Below are 14,850 nucleotides of genomic sequence, written 5' to 3'. Positions count from 1 at the left end.
ATTTCAAGATGTCAGACACTCAGGTTACATCTGCCGGACATTATTCCCATTGGAGCCTTTTCTGTAAATCCAGGTCGTGTTTTCCTCAAAGAGGTGACAGCTCATCATGAATTAACTTATTGCGGGAGCCCTAAACCACACATGACAGAGCACAGTTAAAATTACCATTGTTATATTTCAACAGCAGCTTTATGTCTGCCCTCTGTTCTCTCACTTGCTTCACCTCAGCACCCTCGTCTGGCCCGGCTCAGGATCAGCTCAGTGTATTGCTCTCTCTCCTTTCCATCCTCTGACTGAACTCATTCCAAGTTTTCTCGCTTCACAGCAAAGCGGACGTCTAATTATTCCATCTGTCATCCGTCACTCCATGAGCATTGTTTCACCACCTCAAGTCAGAAAGATGTACATTCGATCCAAAGACACCTGTGGCTCAGTTTATCCTTCTTTATCCTTCAGTTTACCCTTCTTTATCCCACCTCCCTCCTCCTAAGGGAGGTGGGTTCCGACATTAAGAGCTCACACCGCCACACACAACAGAAAGATCCAATTTGACATCCCATTATAAAGGTCATTTGTGGTTATTTTTTTACTCACTATAAAAATGTGTTTCGATTTTACTAAGCGTGCAGTCATCAGCTTGTCAAGGTTACACACAGCACATCTGACTAATGGCCCAGCTCTCCTTACATGCTCATGCTAATCACTTCTCTGATTGATTGTGCTGCTCCTAAGCACTAATAGCATCATTAGCTGGAACTGTTGTGGCAGTCTCGGCTCTGAGTTTTCTATTCCCTTGTTGAAGTTTTCTTTTTTTCCTTTTTTATTATTTAGAAGGTAGATTAGGACAGGTTCCCTTTACATCTAATTGGCTTTGATTCCCTATGAAGACAATGTAACACGTAAATCCCAGTACAGTGAACAGATTCTAATTACCTTCACTGTCACTCCTGTGCATGTGGTCCAACGGGAGCTGCTGTTGCCTTGGAAACCTTGGGTGAAACTGTCCATTGCAATGAGTAATCGATGCACGATGAAAGGACGCATCTATCAAAAGGTAGTGGTTGATCAGAAAAATAGATGCTGATTGAATTTTACCTTAAGATCTTTTCATCAAAAGTTGCAATAAGAAACCTTCATATACCACATTTAAATGTACATGAGTGTGATAGCAGTAAGTTTTTATGTGGTTTATGAGCTAATGTAAGTCATAAATTAACTAAGCAACAAATTAATATTTCTATTTATCAGAAAAATCCTTTTAATTTCTTCCAACAAGTGGTCACTGCAGCAGAAGAAAGCACATACTAACCGGAAAATTAAGAAAACATAATAACCAAATACAAACATGCTTGTGTTTTCCAGAGGACACAAAAACAGTGAAGAACCCCCTGCGCCACACAAGGTTTATAGCAGCAGCAATATCTAAATCTTGTGATCACCATATATAACAATATATGGCACTCATTAAGGCAAATACCTCCACCATATAGTCCTAATAGTCACTTCAACTCCAATCAACCTGCACAAAATTGCAAAAAATGTATGGCTATCAGTCCCCTGAATATGCCAGATTATTACAAATCTAGAACCATTTTATTTGCCTTTATTTAAACAAGATCTTGATTTTTTTTTTAGCAAAAAATCCTGGAATTGCTCCCTAGTCCAGATCCACAACTAAATGATTGAAATCTGTTCAGATCTGTACCACATATAAATATGTAATCTTGCTCACACAAGCTAATGGGGCAAAGAACAAACTTTATATTGTAGCTGATTCTGTAACATCAACACTGAACAACACCTGTGTCTGAGCCGGGTCCATCACTGTCCCCCGGAAACATCTCCATTGTCCCGATTAATAAGTTAAACATCCAAAATGAATCGGATGAGTCCACTTTTGAAGCAAATATGATGCTTTGCTGTTGCTGCTGCCTTTGATCAATGCTCCAGTTGCTTACTTGGTGTTAAATAAACAAATGTGCTTGTTTCATGTTTTAAATGTAGATTGCGTGACACTGGTTTTTCTGAGGTCGATCCGCTGACTGAATCGTGACCGGGGTTTACAAAGTGATGGGATGGCCGAGGGGAGTCGTAAAGGGCAGGAGCGTGTGTGCAGAGTGTGGCTGGTGTGCGGCCAAACTGTCAGAGAGCGTTTTGGTTGCGTCAGCTGGGGGACGATTATTAGTTTAACCAGAGCGGATGTTATAATCATAGAGATGGGAATCCAGCTGGGTAATCAACACACTAATTTTTGGATCATCATAACAAAGACACACTCACATTTGAAATGAAGCAACGCAGGCCTTCGTTCACGCAGCATGTTCACACACTTTTTCAGCGATGCCTACTTCTTGTTGTGATTAGTTGCTCTTCAAAAATTTAAAAGGCCTTCTGCTCTGTGCGAGCCAGGTGTGGGGCCTGATCCACAGCAGCTGCTCCTGTTGCCCTTAAATCAAAAAGGTGGGAACAGTTTGAGAAGAAGTGGAGCAGCATGGAAAGGCAAATCATGGGGCGTGAAGCAGGAGAATCAAAGCAACAGAAGAACAAGATACATTTATTGGTCCGACAAAAACGTTGCTTTCACCTGATGCTACTTCATACTGTGTCTAACTATACAATTTCCCCTCTTACTCCTCCCTTCACTCTCAAAAGAGGAACTGTTGTTCGACCCTGAGTTTTCTACAGCGTGAATAAAACATATGAATAAGTAACAGCCTTGAGGACAAATGGGACATTCACCATTTTTATAGATGTTGTCGAAGAAAAGAGAACATCCACTGATTATACACATCAATGTGTGATAACAGTGAATATCACACATCGCCTCAAACTATGTTAGCACCAAACATTTCAAAAGAGTCAGAAAGATGTTAGTTTGACCAGACTTCCAGACTGTAGAAATTAAGCAGCTTAATGTTCCTCACTGAAAATCAAACCATCAATGTCCATTGTGGGCAAACTGGCATTAGCTTCCATTTTGAAGCCATTTTGAAGCCTTGAGGTTTACATTTTGTCCAGCGCCATCTTTTTGTCTTGAAACCTAAAAATAACCATATGTCGAGGAGTGGCGGGTGGAGTGGGGGCGCGACCTGCACCCATTGGATGGTGGTAGCTGACATTCAACCAATGCATACGGTGCTATATCGCCTATTCCACTCTCAATGGGCCATTATTTACAAAATTAACATCATGTTGTGTTGAAGAAGACTTGAGACTAGAAATTAAGACCATACACTTCTTATGAAAATGTTTACTGACGTTTTAAATCAAGTGAGATTTTCTCATAGACATATATATATATAGGAACATACTTATATTTTGCAACAAATGAAGACCCCCTCCGCTGGTCATTTGAAAGAAAACAAGTTCCAGGCACTTCTGCATTGGATTAACTTTCACAGTGTAATCTTATATTAAAAAAAATCAATATCACATTCATCACATGCTGTGTAAATATGGCAGGATCAGCACCTGTAGCTTTGCGTTTGCTTCAGGCACCTTCAAGCCAGCAGGACCAGAATCAGTTCACTTTAATATCGACAGACTCAGATGAAAATGAAATAAATCTGCTCTTCATTATTTAGGATGAGCTGATAGTCCTGAATTATATTTGTTCATATGTTTATTGAGTTAAAACCACAATAGTTCAAATAAGGTAAAAATCCCTCAGTGAAAATAGTGTTTGATATATTTTTAATACTCTTTGCAAGATCTTGTTTTAAATTAAGCTATGTGTCGTGTAATTGAATGTTATTTAATCTAAACTTGACTGTACCTGCAAGTTGAGCCATGTTCAGAGAACCGCTGAGTTCAGCTGCAGTGCAGACTGAGGAATTTTCCATTCACCTTGTCTTATTAAAATATATGCTCTTTTTACATACGTGCACCAGACCCCTGTGGTTTCTTCTCACCTCAGTGAATGTGTTTCCTTCCTTTTGGAAGTTTAGTCCCACTGTAATTTAAGCTCAGCACTAAATGTCAATTGGTCTATTTGAATGTCCTCTCAGTCGTGTCACTTCCTGCTCCAACAAAACTGACAGGCTGACGTCAATGGTTTCTTCTCGTTTTGCGGGTGAGTCACAGATTTAAACACAGGCGCTGAGAAAGGGGACTGAGAAATGAGAACTTGCTGACATTTAATAAACAGCACACTGCAATCTAATCTGTGAGAACAACTTGTTTTGCTTTGTGTCAAACGCAAAAGAGAAGAAAAAAGGACAATTATTTTCAGAAATCAGAAAGGGACGCTCCTCTGTATTGCAGCTTGGTTATGCCAACAGTGGATTGGAGGACTATGTATAATATATAAGACGTTGCTTGCTGTGACAAACACAGAATCATCACCCAAATCTGACGCAGTGTTTACTGCGATGGAGTTTGTGAAGCTAAATTCAGCTCTCGTTTTTGTTCTGTAGCCTTTAATTATATTAAAACTCCTCAAGCTCATTCCAGCACAAAAACCCACTATACACTACCCAGATTTACCAAGTATCACCAAACTAAAGCATCAGACCACTCTATAGTGTGATAATATGTCTGTGTTTTGTATTCAGCTCGGTCCACTGCACCCAAGGGCCCATAATGATAATGTAATGTTGGTTTAAAGGTACCATCTGCTGTTTTTTAACAGAAGTAGTGCTTTGGAGCAACTTTTCCTATGAGCATGGCCCTGGTTTCTCATTGATCGACAACTGGTAGCATTAATCTGCCAACAAACCCTACAATGAACCACCAAAGGCAAAATAAGAAGATGGCCACGGAAGCTAATAAGATTTCTTTAAAATGGTGTAATATTTTACTCGGAGAAAATGCACTCAACTGGTTTGTTGGACCTTCAGGATACACCGAAAGTGTTTCGGTAGAAAACACTGGGTGTAAACATAGCCATTTGTTCAATACAGAACTCCATAGGGAGTTGAGGGAGTCACTGGATGGGTTGCAATAGATGAAGAGTATTATTTCACTGAACTCATGAGGGTCTACAGCAGCTTTAACCATGAAATACCTCCGGGCTAAACACATTCTCTTATGCAGGGGCGAGAAATGTAGCAGGGACAGTTCTGCCTGCATCAGCTACATCAAACATTTTTATGGTCATGCAAAAAGTAGCAATAGGTTTAAGGTTAAACCTGGAGCAGAAAGTTAAACAATGGAATATGTATTCATTGCGTATACTAAGTGATGATGATGGCAGTCTAGAACCATGGCTCTTGTCACAACGTGTTCTTGTCAGTGACGGTAGCTCCGACGATGATGGACAGGCCCTGACAAACCTCCACTGCCTCATCACAAAGGAAACCATCTCCAGATTATTCCATGAACTCTGACAGCACCTATTAGATGTAATGACAATTAAATGAGTATCCACCACCACACCATCGATCTTTTGACTTAATCAGGTGCTACTCAGGGATTTATACTTTCTATTCATGTAAAAGCCACTGAGTTCAAGGAGAATGCAAAGGGTGAGGCGGCCCACCCCTTCCAGTGTAAACTTTTTTTCCCCCATTTGATAAGTGGAACTGCAGTCATATTAGAAGACTTAGAGAAAAGCCATCGATTGCTTTTCCTGCTATCACCGTTATTTTAAATCAGCCTGGGGCTTTGATGAATGACAGCCCACCACGAGATACAACGGTTTTATTCACCTCCCTCATCTTTCATCTATTTGCCGGAGTTATAGCTTCACCTGCGCTTTCACAGACAAGACCAACACGACGCTTGCTCCCGTTATGAATCATGATCAACTGTTGCCTTCCTTGTGACTGACTTGCCAAACCGCTGCTTACCCACGGAGCATGTTTTGATCTGACATTCTCCGACACATCCTTTGCCTCATTAATAGGAATCTGTGAATGTCTAATGGGGCAGTATATCTGCATGCTGCTCACTCCTGACCAGTTTTCCACCATGTGTCGTTTGATCTCAGACAGTGCTGTTGATGAAAGCATACAGGAATATGTTATAGGGAGTCGTGTGTATGTCCATGTCCTTGCAGCTATAGAATGCTGTGTAATTGTATCTGATTTTGAGGTTGGTTATATCCCTAATTAATCAGTGATTTCCCTTATGTTTTAGAATCGGAAATTGGATATGTTGAGCCTTTGAGCTCCTCTTTACACTGAGTGCGTAGCTGGACTGAGAAACCCCTTTTGTGGCTCCAGGCTAATTATTCAGCCTGCAGATCCAGGCTCTGGAAGGCTGCCTCTGATTCTGGCTGTAGGCTGTAGGCTGTAGGCTGTAGGCTGTGTGTGTGTTTGTGTGTGTGTGTGTGTGTGTGTGTGTGTGTGTGTGTGTGTGTGTGTGTGTGTGTGTGTGTGTGTGTGTGTGTGTGTGTGTGTGTGTGTCCCTCTAAAATACAGTAAGTGTTAGAGGAAATAAGTGTGTATGCATGCATTTGACATTTCAATCCTGCGCTCCTGTTCTTTGTATTTATATGAATTATACATGGAGGTGTATACTCCTTCAACATTTTCACAGTCTCTGTTTGGTTGTTTGTGGAAGACGTGTTGCATTGTGTGTGCATGTAATGCGTGCTTATGCCGTTTTGGGTCTTTACATTCATTTCTTTTGACAGTGTGGAAGCTTTCTTGAGGCTCATGTGTGGGCTTACCCAAGTTAAAATGTCTTTTCATGACCTATTTTAAGATAAAATTCCAAAGAATCAGCAGACTCCTTTGCTAAACATTCAACCAACAAAGATAAGCTACGTGTGTTGAATAATATCAAGCCTGCACGCTGAGTCGAATCTTGTAGAGAATTCGGTATTTGCCTCAACCTTTGTTTGAACATTTTATGAGAATAAAGGTTATAGCTTTGTTAAGTCATGGCGTGTACTGCAGAACTTATCTAAGTTTCTGATAATTAGTCAGCGCTACCACATTTTTTCTTTCTTAGAGTTTGCATTCATATTTTCGGTTTTATTCTAACTCTTTAAACAGAGTCTGAGAGCACTGAGGCTGAGTTCAATTGGCGAAATACAAAATGGTCTCTGCTCTTACAGACAGAGGCTGATGAATGCTAATATGCAAAATCTTGATTTTGATGAAACCTTGCATTATAGCACCAAGTGAACGAGAGCACTCTCCCTGAATTGGCTCAGATGCTTTTATTACACTCGTAGTGGTGAAGCGTATTTAAGTTGACTGTCGGACAGAGATTTAGTTTTTGTACAGATGTGATATTGGCAGACCATGTATGAACTAATCCTGAAGCATTGAAGCAGCCAAAAATGGTACAAAAAGTATCTTTATATGTGGTACAAAACAGAGTCCTTGCACAGATTACCTAGGAGTTGCTGTTGTGAGGGTTTTTTAAAACTAAGGACACGCTCCAAGATGGATAAATGGCTCCAAGGAAGATAAAATATGAGCAATTGTAGTCGCTGGCAATAATTTGTCTTCGCCCGATTTCCTTCCTGTAATCTCTCTGTTTTTCCTACATTTGTGTTTTGTTCATCCGTCTCCTGAAAAATTATGATTGCTTGCCGATTACAGGGTTCAGTATGAGGGGGTAAAGAAGTGAGTTACCTAACTGCACCAACCAGCAGCGTGACAATCATGGGAGTGGGGAGGCAATCACTGCTATTGAAACAAATATAGTTTATATAGTTAAAATGTGTATATGTAAAAGTCGATAGAGCCCACTCAATACCTAAAGTTTTGCAAGTAATCATGCTATTGATATTTGAGAGTTTAAAGACATCTAATTGTGGTAGCCTACATGCTTCTTTTATGTACATAACAAAAAGACTGGTATTATAGATCTGTGACAAACAATATGAGAGTAGGACATATTACATTGTTTACAGTCATGGTTTCTTGACACAAAACACAAACAGCGACACAATTTGCTGGTGTTTTCCAGACGCCATTTTGGCTTAACTCTATTTATAGAGATTAACAGCTGTTTTAGTTATTGACTTGGCTTTAGTTCAAAATAAGATAGTGAAATATGTGTCTACTAGGCGGCAAACTAATTTGTACCAGCCAGTCTCCCACACAGAATGATATACACCAGCAACACACATACCTGTATGTTGAGAAATATAATTAATTAAGAACTAAAATGAAACTTAACTAAAGTAATTATCAACAAGCTAAACATAATTTCACAGGAGGAAATGGAAACTTGTAAACAAACACAAACACTACTTTGTGTATCACATATAAAGACAATGCTCGGAAAACTATACAAAAAAACCCTGTGTGAAATAAACAATGATTAAAAAACAACCACAGAAATGTCTTAAAGTAGTTCAAATAAAAAAAAAATCTTAGACTAGTAATTTACTTTTTGTCAAAGGTATAAGAGTAAAAATGTTATCAAAATAAAGAGCATGGAAGAATTGAAGAGATTCAATATTTATTTATAAGTATACTCCCATGACTTGCTGTTCTTCACTGATGCTCACAAATATTCTCATACATGCACCCTGCAGTTTCTCATTGCTCTGTAGCTGTGTGGCTCAGCAACAGCAGCGGCAGACAAACGGAGGGGGTGTGCAAAGGACGGCGCGCACAGAGAGACAAGCGCTCTCATCAGTGACGGGCTCACAGGGTGCGCGGACAGAGCTGTGGCGCAGGAGGAGGAGGAGGACGAGAGGTGCAACGGGAGGACAAGCTGCCTGAAAACCCGGAGCAAAACGCGAGAGACCACGAGAGAGGGAGGGAGAACAAAACGGAGAGAGACCACTGAGGGGAGAGAAGTCATTTGGAGCAGCGAGAGGAGAAAGCTGGATGAAACTGACAAGGACACGGAGGGAAGAGAGCGCACAGAGAAGCCCGTCCTGACGGAGCAGAGAAGCGGGGGAGTGCGTGCACAAAGTGGAAAAGAAGACAAAAAGGAGGAGGAAGAAGAGAGGGAGCCTGACAGGAGATCTAGTTTACGGGGCTTGACTGACACAAAAGCAAGGAGGAGGAGCGTGAGGGCAAGTTGATGGATTTGATTTGGTGAGTGTATTTTTAGAAGGAGGACTGAAGACAAGAGAGAAATATTGAAACTAGAGAGGCTGTGAGTGGAGGAAAAAGAAAAGAGGAAAAACAGGAGACAAAGAAAGGAAGAGAGATGTTGAGATCAGAGTGTGACAGAACAGATTATCTCTGTTCTGGTTTCCCGCAGGAAACCACTGAGAGTGTATGTCCGTGTGCGTGCATCAGTGCCTCCTTCTCCATGTGAAAGTGCATTGGAGCGTGTCTCTGACTATAGCTGTGGTGCTGAAAAGGAGGTCGGCCACAAGATGAAGCCACCCTGTGATTACCTGCAGGACCTTCTAACACTGTTTAAAGCCAAGTGGGAGGACAGACAAGATGCAGAGTGGTGACATCCCACGGAAGTCGAGGCATCAGAAGTGAGACTGCAAAGTGGGAGAGAAGAGAAACGAACAGGGGATACTTTTGTGAAGTGAGTTAAAGCCTCATACTGAAGAGCGCAAAGGAACTGATTGCTGCCCCCGGCTGCCGAGCAGCTCTGCAAGACAGTGAAGCCAAAGAACACACATTTCACTCAAGAGAAGAAAAACCACGGCACAGGAACAAGGCAAGCCCTCTACTGCCAGACTGCACCCCACAAACCAGTTTCCTCCACTGTCATCTCATTATTTTAATTACCTCCCTCTCCTTCATTTGTCGTTTTTTGTCCTCTGCTTAGCCCTTGGTATTTTGTATTCTACCCTCCTCGCTCCCTCTCTCTTCCCCCCCCTCCTCCTCTTGCCTTTGCTCCCTCTGTCTCATCCTCTCGTGTTCACTGTCACACTAACTGCGGTGGATGCTGGAGTCACTCATGTAGAAGCTACCTTCCTTGGAGCACATTTGCCAAGCTGACTTTTTTTCTCCTCTCACTGTTGAGTTGGATGATTGAAGCACTCTCACATAAAAAGTCCAGGAGAGATGACCAACAAGTCGCTTTTCATCAGAGCTCCTGCACCACCAGAAGAAGAGGACTTCAAAACACACTGCTTTTGGTGAGGTAATTTCCTAGTGGGCATACGCTGGACTGTTTTTACAGTTAAGACCGCATGGGTCATTCATTTTCATAAGGCCAAACAGATATCCTGTTGTGGATTACAGTAGTGGATTTATCCTGGAGCTACATGTGGGCCCCAGCCCCTAAGGCCTGGCTGGGAAATGAAGCCTTTCCCGCGGCTGTAGGAGCGCTGTGGGCAGCGATGGCCCTGGAGGGGCGCTGTCTCCGGCGGGGATCCCCGGCCATGATCAGAAAGGGCTGTCAGCCACATCCTAAAAGGCCAACTCTGACCCAGGTCACTTCTACTCTGCTGTCAAGGACACGCCTGCATGGCCTGAGGCACGTTTGTGTCCCTGGCTCAGTAGGCCGCAGGGCCTTCTGGCTGCTGGCCCTCTGCACCTCCCTGGGGCTGCTTTTATCATGGTCCTCCAACCGTCTACTTCACTGGCTTTCCTTCCCCACATACACGCGGATCCACGCCGAGTGGGCCAAAGAACTGGCCTTCCCCACGGTCACGATCTGTAACAACAACCCTATACGCCTCTACAAGCTCACCAAGAGCGACTTGTATTTTGCCGGCCACTGGCTGGGCCTGCTGCTGGCTAACCGGACAGTGAGGCCCATGGTTCTGGACTTGCTTCAGGAGGACCGTCGGGCCTGGTTCAGGAAGCTTTCGGACTTCAGGCTCTTTCTGCCACCCAGAAACTTTGAGGGAACCAACCTGGAGTTTATGGACAGACTGAGCCACCAACTGGATGACATGCTTCTCTCGTGCAAATACAGAGGAGAGCCTTGCGGAGCTCACAACTTCTCTTCTGTAAGTCCAACCCTTTCTCTAGTGTTTTCTAGAAGCATCATGTCAACGCTGTCAGCAGAGAAATACTTCACTATTTCCTCTTGTACTTTTATTTCTCCAGATGTTTACTTTCAAATACCCCGTTCTTAACTGCAAATAAACTTGCAAATATGTTGTTTCAAAATGAAACAACGTATTGCTTCAATTCATTATCTTTTAGGGGAGTTTTCTCCTGTGCCATACTTGTTTAAATGGCTGAGTTATACGGCTGTAAATACAGCCTGTCGTTACCTCCTGTTATAGCTGACTTTCTGAGTGATAGTATAAAAAGATAAGTGAATCTGTGGCTGGATAGGGCAATTATTATATCACTGCTTGTATAAGGCATTGAGCTTTTTCTGAAAACCGTCTGGAATATGGCGGGAACATTATCCATGGTCATAAGGTGGATGAAATGGGTAACATATGAGCTTGTGGAAAGTCATAACAACCATCCCTACATATCAGAGAGTTTCTTTCCCAGCACTGTGCAACCCAGAGAGGAGTTTACTGCCTCTGTGTCTGATCGCTCTCATATCTGTCTTATTTTCTGTGTGGATGGTTGTGGGTTTGGGGATTTGTGTGCCCACTCTTCCTTGTGCACTCCCTCGGCACGCGTGAACCATGGCAGATGTTTTCTCTGCGGTAAGCTGCACAAACTGAAAATTGTCTTTTAAAGATTTTTTTTTTTATTTTGTCATTTCATTCTTGTTCTTTACTGTGCCTTGGAATCAGAAACTGACTAAAGGAAGAATGTGAAGCGGCAGGTGATTACAGTACCACCAATGTGCAAAGGTTGGATAGGTATCAGTTTTTTGTTCTGCTGAGTCTGCCTGAGGATGCCTTTAAATTCCAACTGGCATGAACAGAAGAATGTGGACAGGCCACCCAACTTGAGCCAGTTTGAACTTGCCTGGAGTGGTACAGACAAAAAAATTGAAATTATATTCAGGGTCGGCCATGTTGGCTGGGTTATCCACATGATTTGTATGCTGCTCAGGCCTGTAATCGGGGAAAACATTGGCCCTGAGTTGAGTTTGGACAAAAAAATACAATACATTTCTGGCTCAGGTCAGGCTTGGTTGGTTTTCTCTGGGGGTTTGTCAGATTAGGACAAAAAATATTCATGCAAGCCACACTCTACCCGACATGGAAAGCAAAACAAATCTGTCATTACCTTGTATTTCTGAACATGTGCACTCAAACTAATGTCCAAAATATACACCACACAGACCTTAGCAGAGCCTCAAATATGCTGAATCAGTCACATTGGGTTAGCTGTGTTGTGATGCAAACAGAATAATCTCAGTAGAGAACGAAACCTATTCCTAGTTTAGTGGAACAGTTGGAAATGTTTGATGTTGTGACTGCTTGGTTTACTCATTATTCAGGGGGCAGTTTTTTGTCAAGGTAATGCATTCAAGTGGGTTGAATCACTTTCATAATGAGTGCTACCAGTGTGAAGTATTGTGATGAACACTCATGGAGCTTTGAGTGTAATAGATTTGTTTTTTTTCAAGCTGAATGATTTTCTGGGATTTAAACTGTCTAATCATTGTGCATCATAGGCATGGTTTAAGCTGCTGCTGATTGAGGGGAAATGGCCTTCTGAGAACAGATACTGTGAGAACTTCCAACAACAGCTCTTAACAATCACACTAAAATATCAGTGTAGATAAATATGAAACAGGGTGAAGGACAAGGTAGCTGCTTCAGCCCTGCTGCAAATACAATAACAGGTACAGTGTGTACCTGGCGGACACCAGTGCTGCTCATACTCTATCCTTAAATGTGCTTCTGTGTGGAGATTTGTGGATGCCCCACTCCTGCTTTCTTTTTCATCTTGCTTTACCCCATAGGGGGCATCATACCGTTAACAGGCCCTCAGTGGTTTTGCCAATGTTATTAGCCTGCACATGCAAGTCAGCAAAGACTCCCGGAGGCCTATTCATTATCACTGCATTAAGGTTACTGTCACTCCAAGACCAAAAATGATGCAAGAACCAGATTAAATGGGGGACAGGGAGCACATGCACATTGGCTTGTTAGTAAATAAATGCTGCAATGCTTGTGTGTACTAATTCATATGACTGCATGCACGATTGTCTTGGAGAATAAGTGAGAAATCCATTTTTAATTGAAGCTGGTTATTACAGGCTTAGGAGTGTAGAGGATTCTTTGAACTGTCAGGCCGCTGGGTGGGTTGAGGTAAGGGGAAGAAAACCTAGAGGTTGTATGTGAGGGATGGAATAGAGAAAAGGCATCTGGTTGGTCTGGTTGGGAATACAAATAGGTCCCATAATTCTGGCCAACTGCCTGCAGCAGCACGATTTCATACGCTTGACCTGCTGAATCTACTGTATCACAGTGAATTGGAACTAGTGGAGGGCTTGCTAATCAATAAATCTATAAGGTCCGTGATGTAGTTTATGGTGGTCTATTTTGCTTCCACATCTCCAGTGCTGATACGTTCTCAGCCGTCCCACCCCCAGTCCCAACTTTAGGGTGGTGGAAGAGACACAGAAATGAACCAAAGGCCAGGAAAACTGTTCCATCCATTCACAATGAAATTGAAGTAATACCTTATCAAACCACGGTGAGCTAAGCCTCTTTCTATGTGGAGCCGATACACATCTCCATCCTACCTTTCTTGAGCCCCATCGACGATGAGATAACTGCGCTTGCGATGACAAATTAAAAAAGTGGTCAGAGTTAAAGAGTAGCACCATATCACACTCTAGGCAGGGGGAAGGAGATAAACAGTGAACCTCTTTGCCTCAAGTGTAGAGCCAGACCAACGCTGTACCGCACCCAGGTGATGGGGTTGAACAGGTTACTTCGGATGTGTTTTCAAATTGTGAATTACTGTTTGTCTCATTAGTGTTATCAATGTTAGATTTTATTTTATTTATGTGAACTGCTACACTTTTTTATGTTAACAATGGATCAAATGAATACTTTTATGTGAAAGGAATCTCTTGTGGTAATGAATAGACACTCAGTAGACTGCACACCGCAGCCATTGTACAGTCCCCTTATGAAAGCACATTTAAATTCACTAGATCAGAATTTTTATTTGGATCTGCACCAATTGCATAAACTCATGAATATCAGTGCCCTTAACAGGTGGAAAAAAAACTGGATCTGCCTCATGACCTAGATCTGCACAAAAAAATGTATGGGCTCATCCATGACCCATACAGCATCTTCACCACCCAGTTTCATAGTAATTTGTCCAAAAGTATTTGTGTTATCTTGTGGAATAACGGACAAACAAACCAACCAAAACAAAATCCTAACCTCATTGGTAATAATTTACTAGGGGTTGCTCATAACGCTGCAGTATTTTTGTATCCTTTGGTTAGATTGTATGTTTAACAGCCAGCTACATTTTGATGTTAAATATCTATAAAATATCTATAAAATATTGGACTTGAATTGATCAAGAAATATAAGACAGAATGTGTATCTTTTATTGGGATCAATTATATCAGCTCAACCTTAAAAGAAATATGCAGACAGGATTATATTAACAGAGTGAAGTTTATCTGAAAGGTTGATTAAATGCAAAGTAAACTTGAGTTGCTCATGAGGGAAGGTGCAGATTAAGAAACAAATCCTTTGTTCAACAGTTTAATTCACAATCACAACACCTGCTGCCATGAGTATCTTATCATTCAAGCAATTGTTTCAGTTCACCCTGATCCATATTCTGATTTGTCTCATATTGTGGTTTCACAGGCGAAGACTGGCTTCCACTTCTCGCTTGTGTCAAATTTCAGTCTCATCATATTATGTGGAGATTAGGATAGGCCTTTGAACGTCTGCAGAGCAACAAGAAAGAAGCAGCAAAGGTCAATTTACTTAACGTGACACTGTTTGTTCCATGTGCTATATCTTTATGGGATATGTTTCAGAGCTGAAAAGGAAAGATGCCTGAACACAGATTTTATTTTCAATGCTTTTTCTCAGCTGCACTTTATCGTTTCATTCCTCAGCCGTACTTACTTAAAGTTTTATTTTCAGCGCTTAGGTGAAACTCCACCTGTTGA

The 14,850-nt window shown here is 41.8% G+C and overlaps 1 protein-coding gene across 2 annotated transcripts in view; it reads left to right on the top strand.

Moving 5' to 3' along the window:
• Nucleotides 1-14,850, top strand: part of asic2 (acid-sensing (proton-gated) ion channel 2) — a 355,981-nt gene that overhangs the window by 225,746 nt on the left and 115,385 nt on the right. Inside the window, exon 1 of one of the 2 annotated variants that reach the window (XM_062408952.1) lies at nt 8,575-10,780. The exons of the other annotated variant lie outside the window; for it this stretch is intronic. Within the exon in view, the coding sequence (XP_062264936.1) occupies nt 10,091-10,780 (690 nt within the window). The 5' untranslated portion in view covers nt 8,575-10,090. Of the gene's footprint in view, nt 1-8,574; nt 10,781-14,850 lie in introns of those variants that run through there. 2 annotated transcript variants of the gene reach the window in all.

The sequence above is a fragment of the Platichthys flesus genome, chromosome 16, assembly GCF_949316205.1.
Source record: "Platichthys flesus chromosome 16, fPlaFle2.1, whole genome shotgun sequence".
NCBI classification, from domain to species: domain Eukaryota; kingdom Metazoa; phylum Chordata; class Actinopteri; order Pleuronectiformes; family Pleuronectidae; genus Platichthys; species Platichthys flesus.
This window is presented reverse-complemented; position numbering and strand designations above follow the sequence as displayed.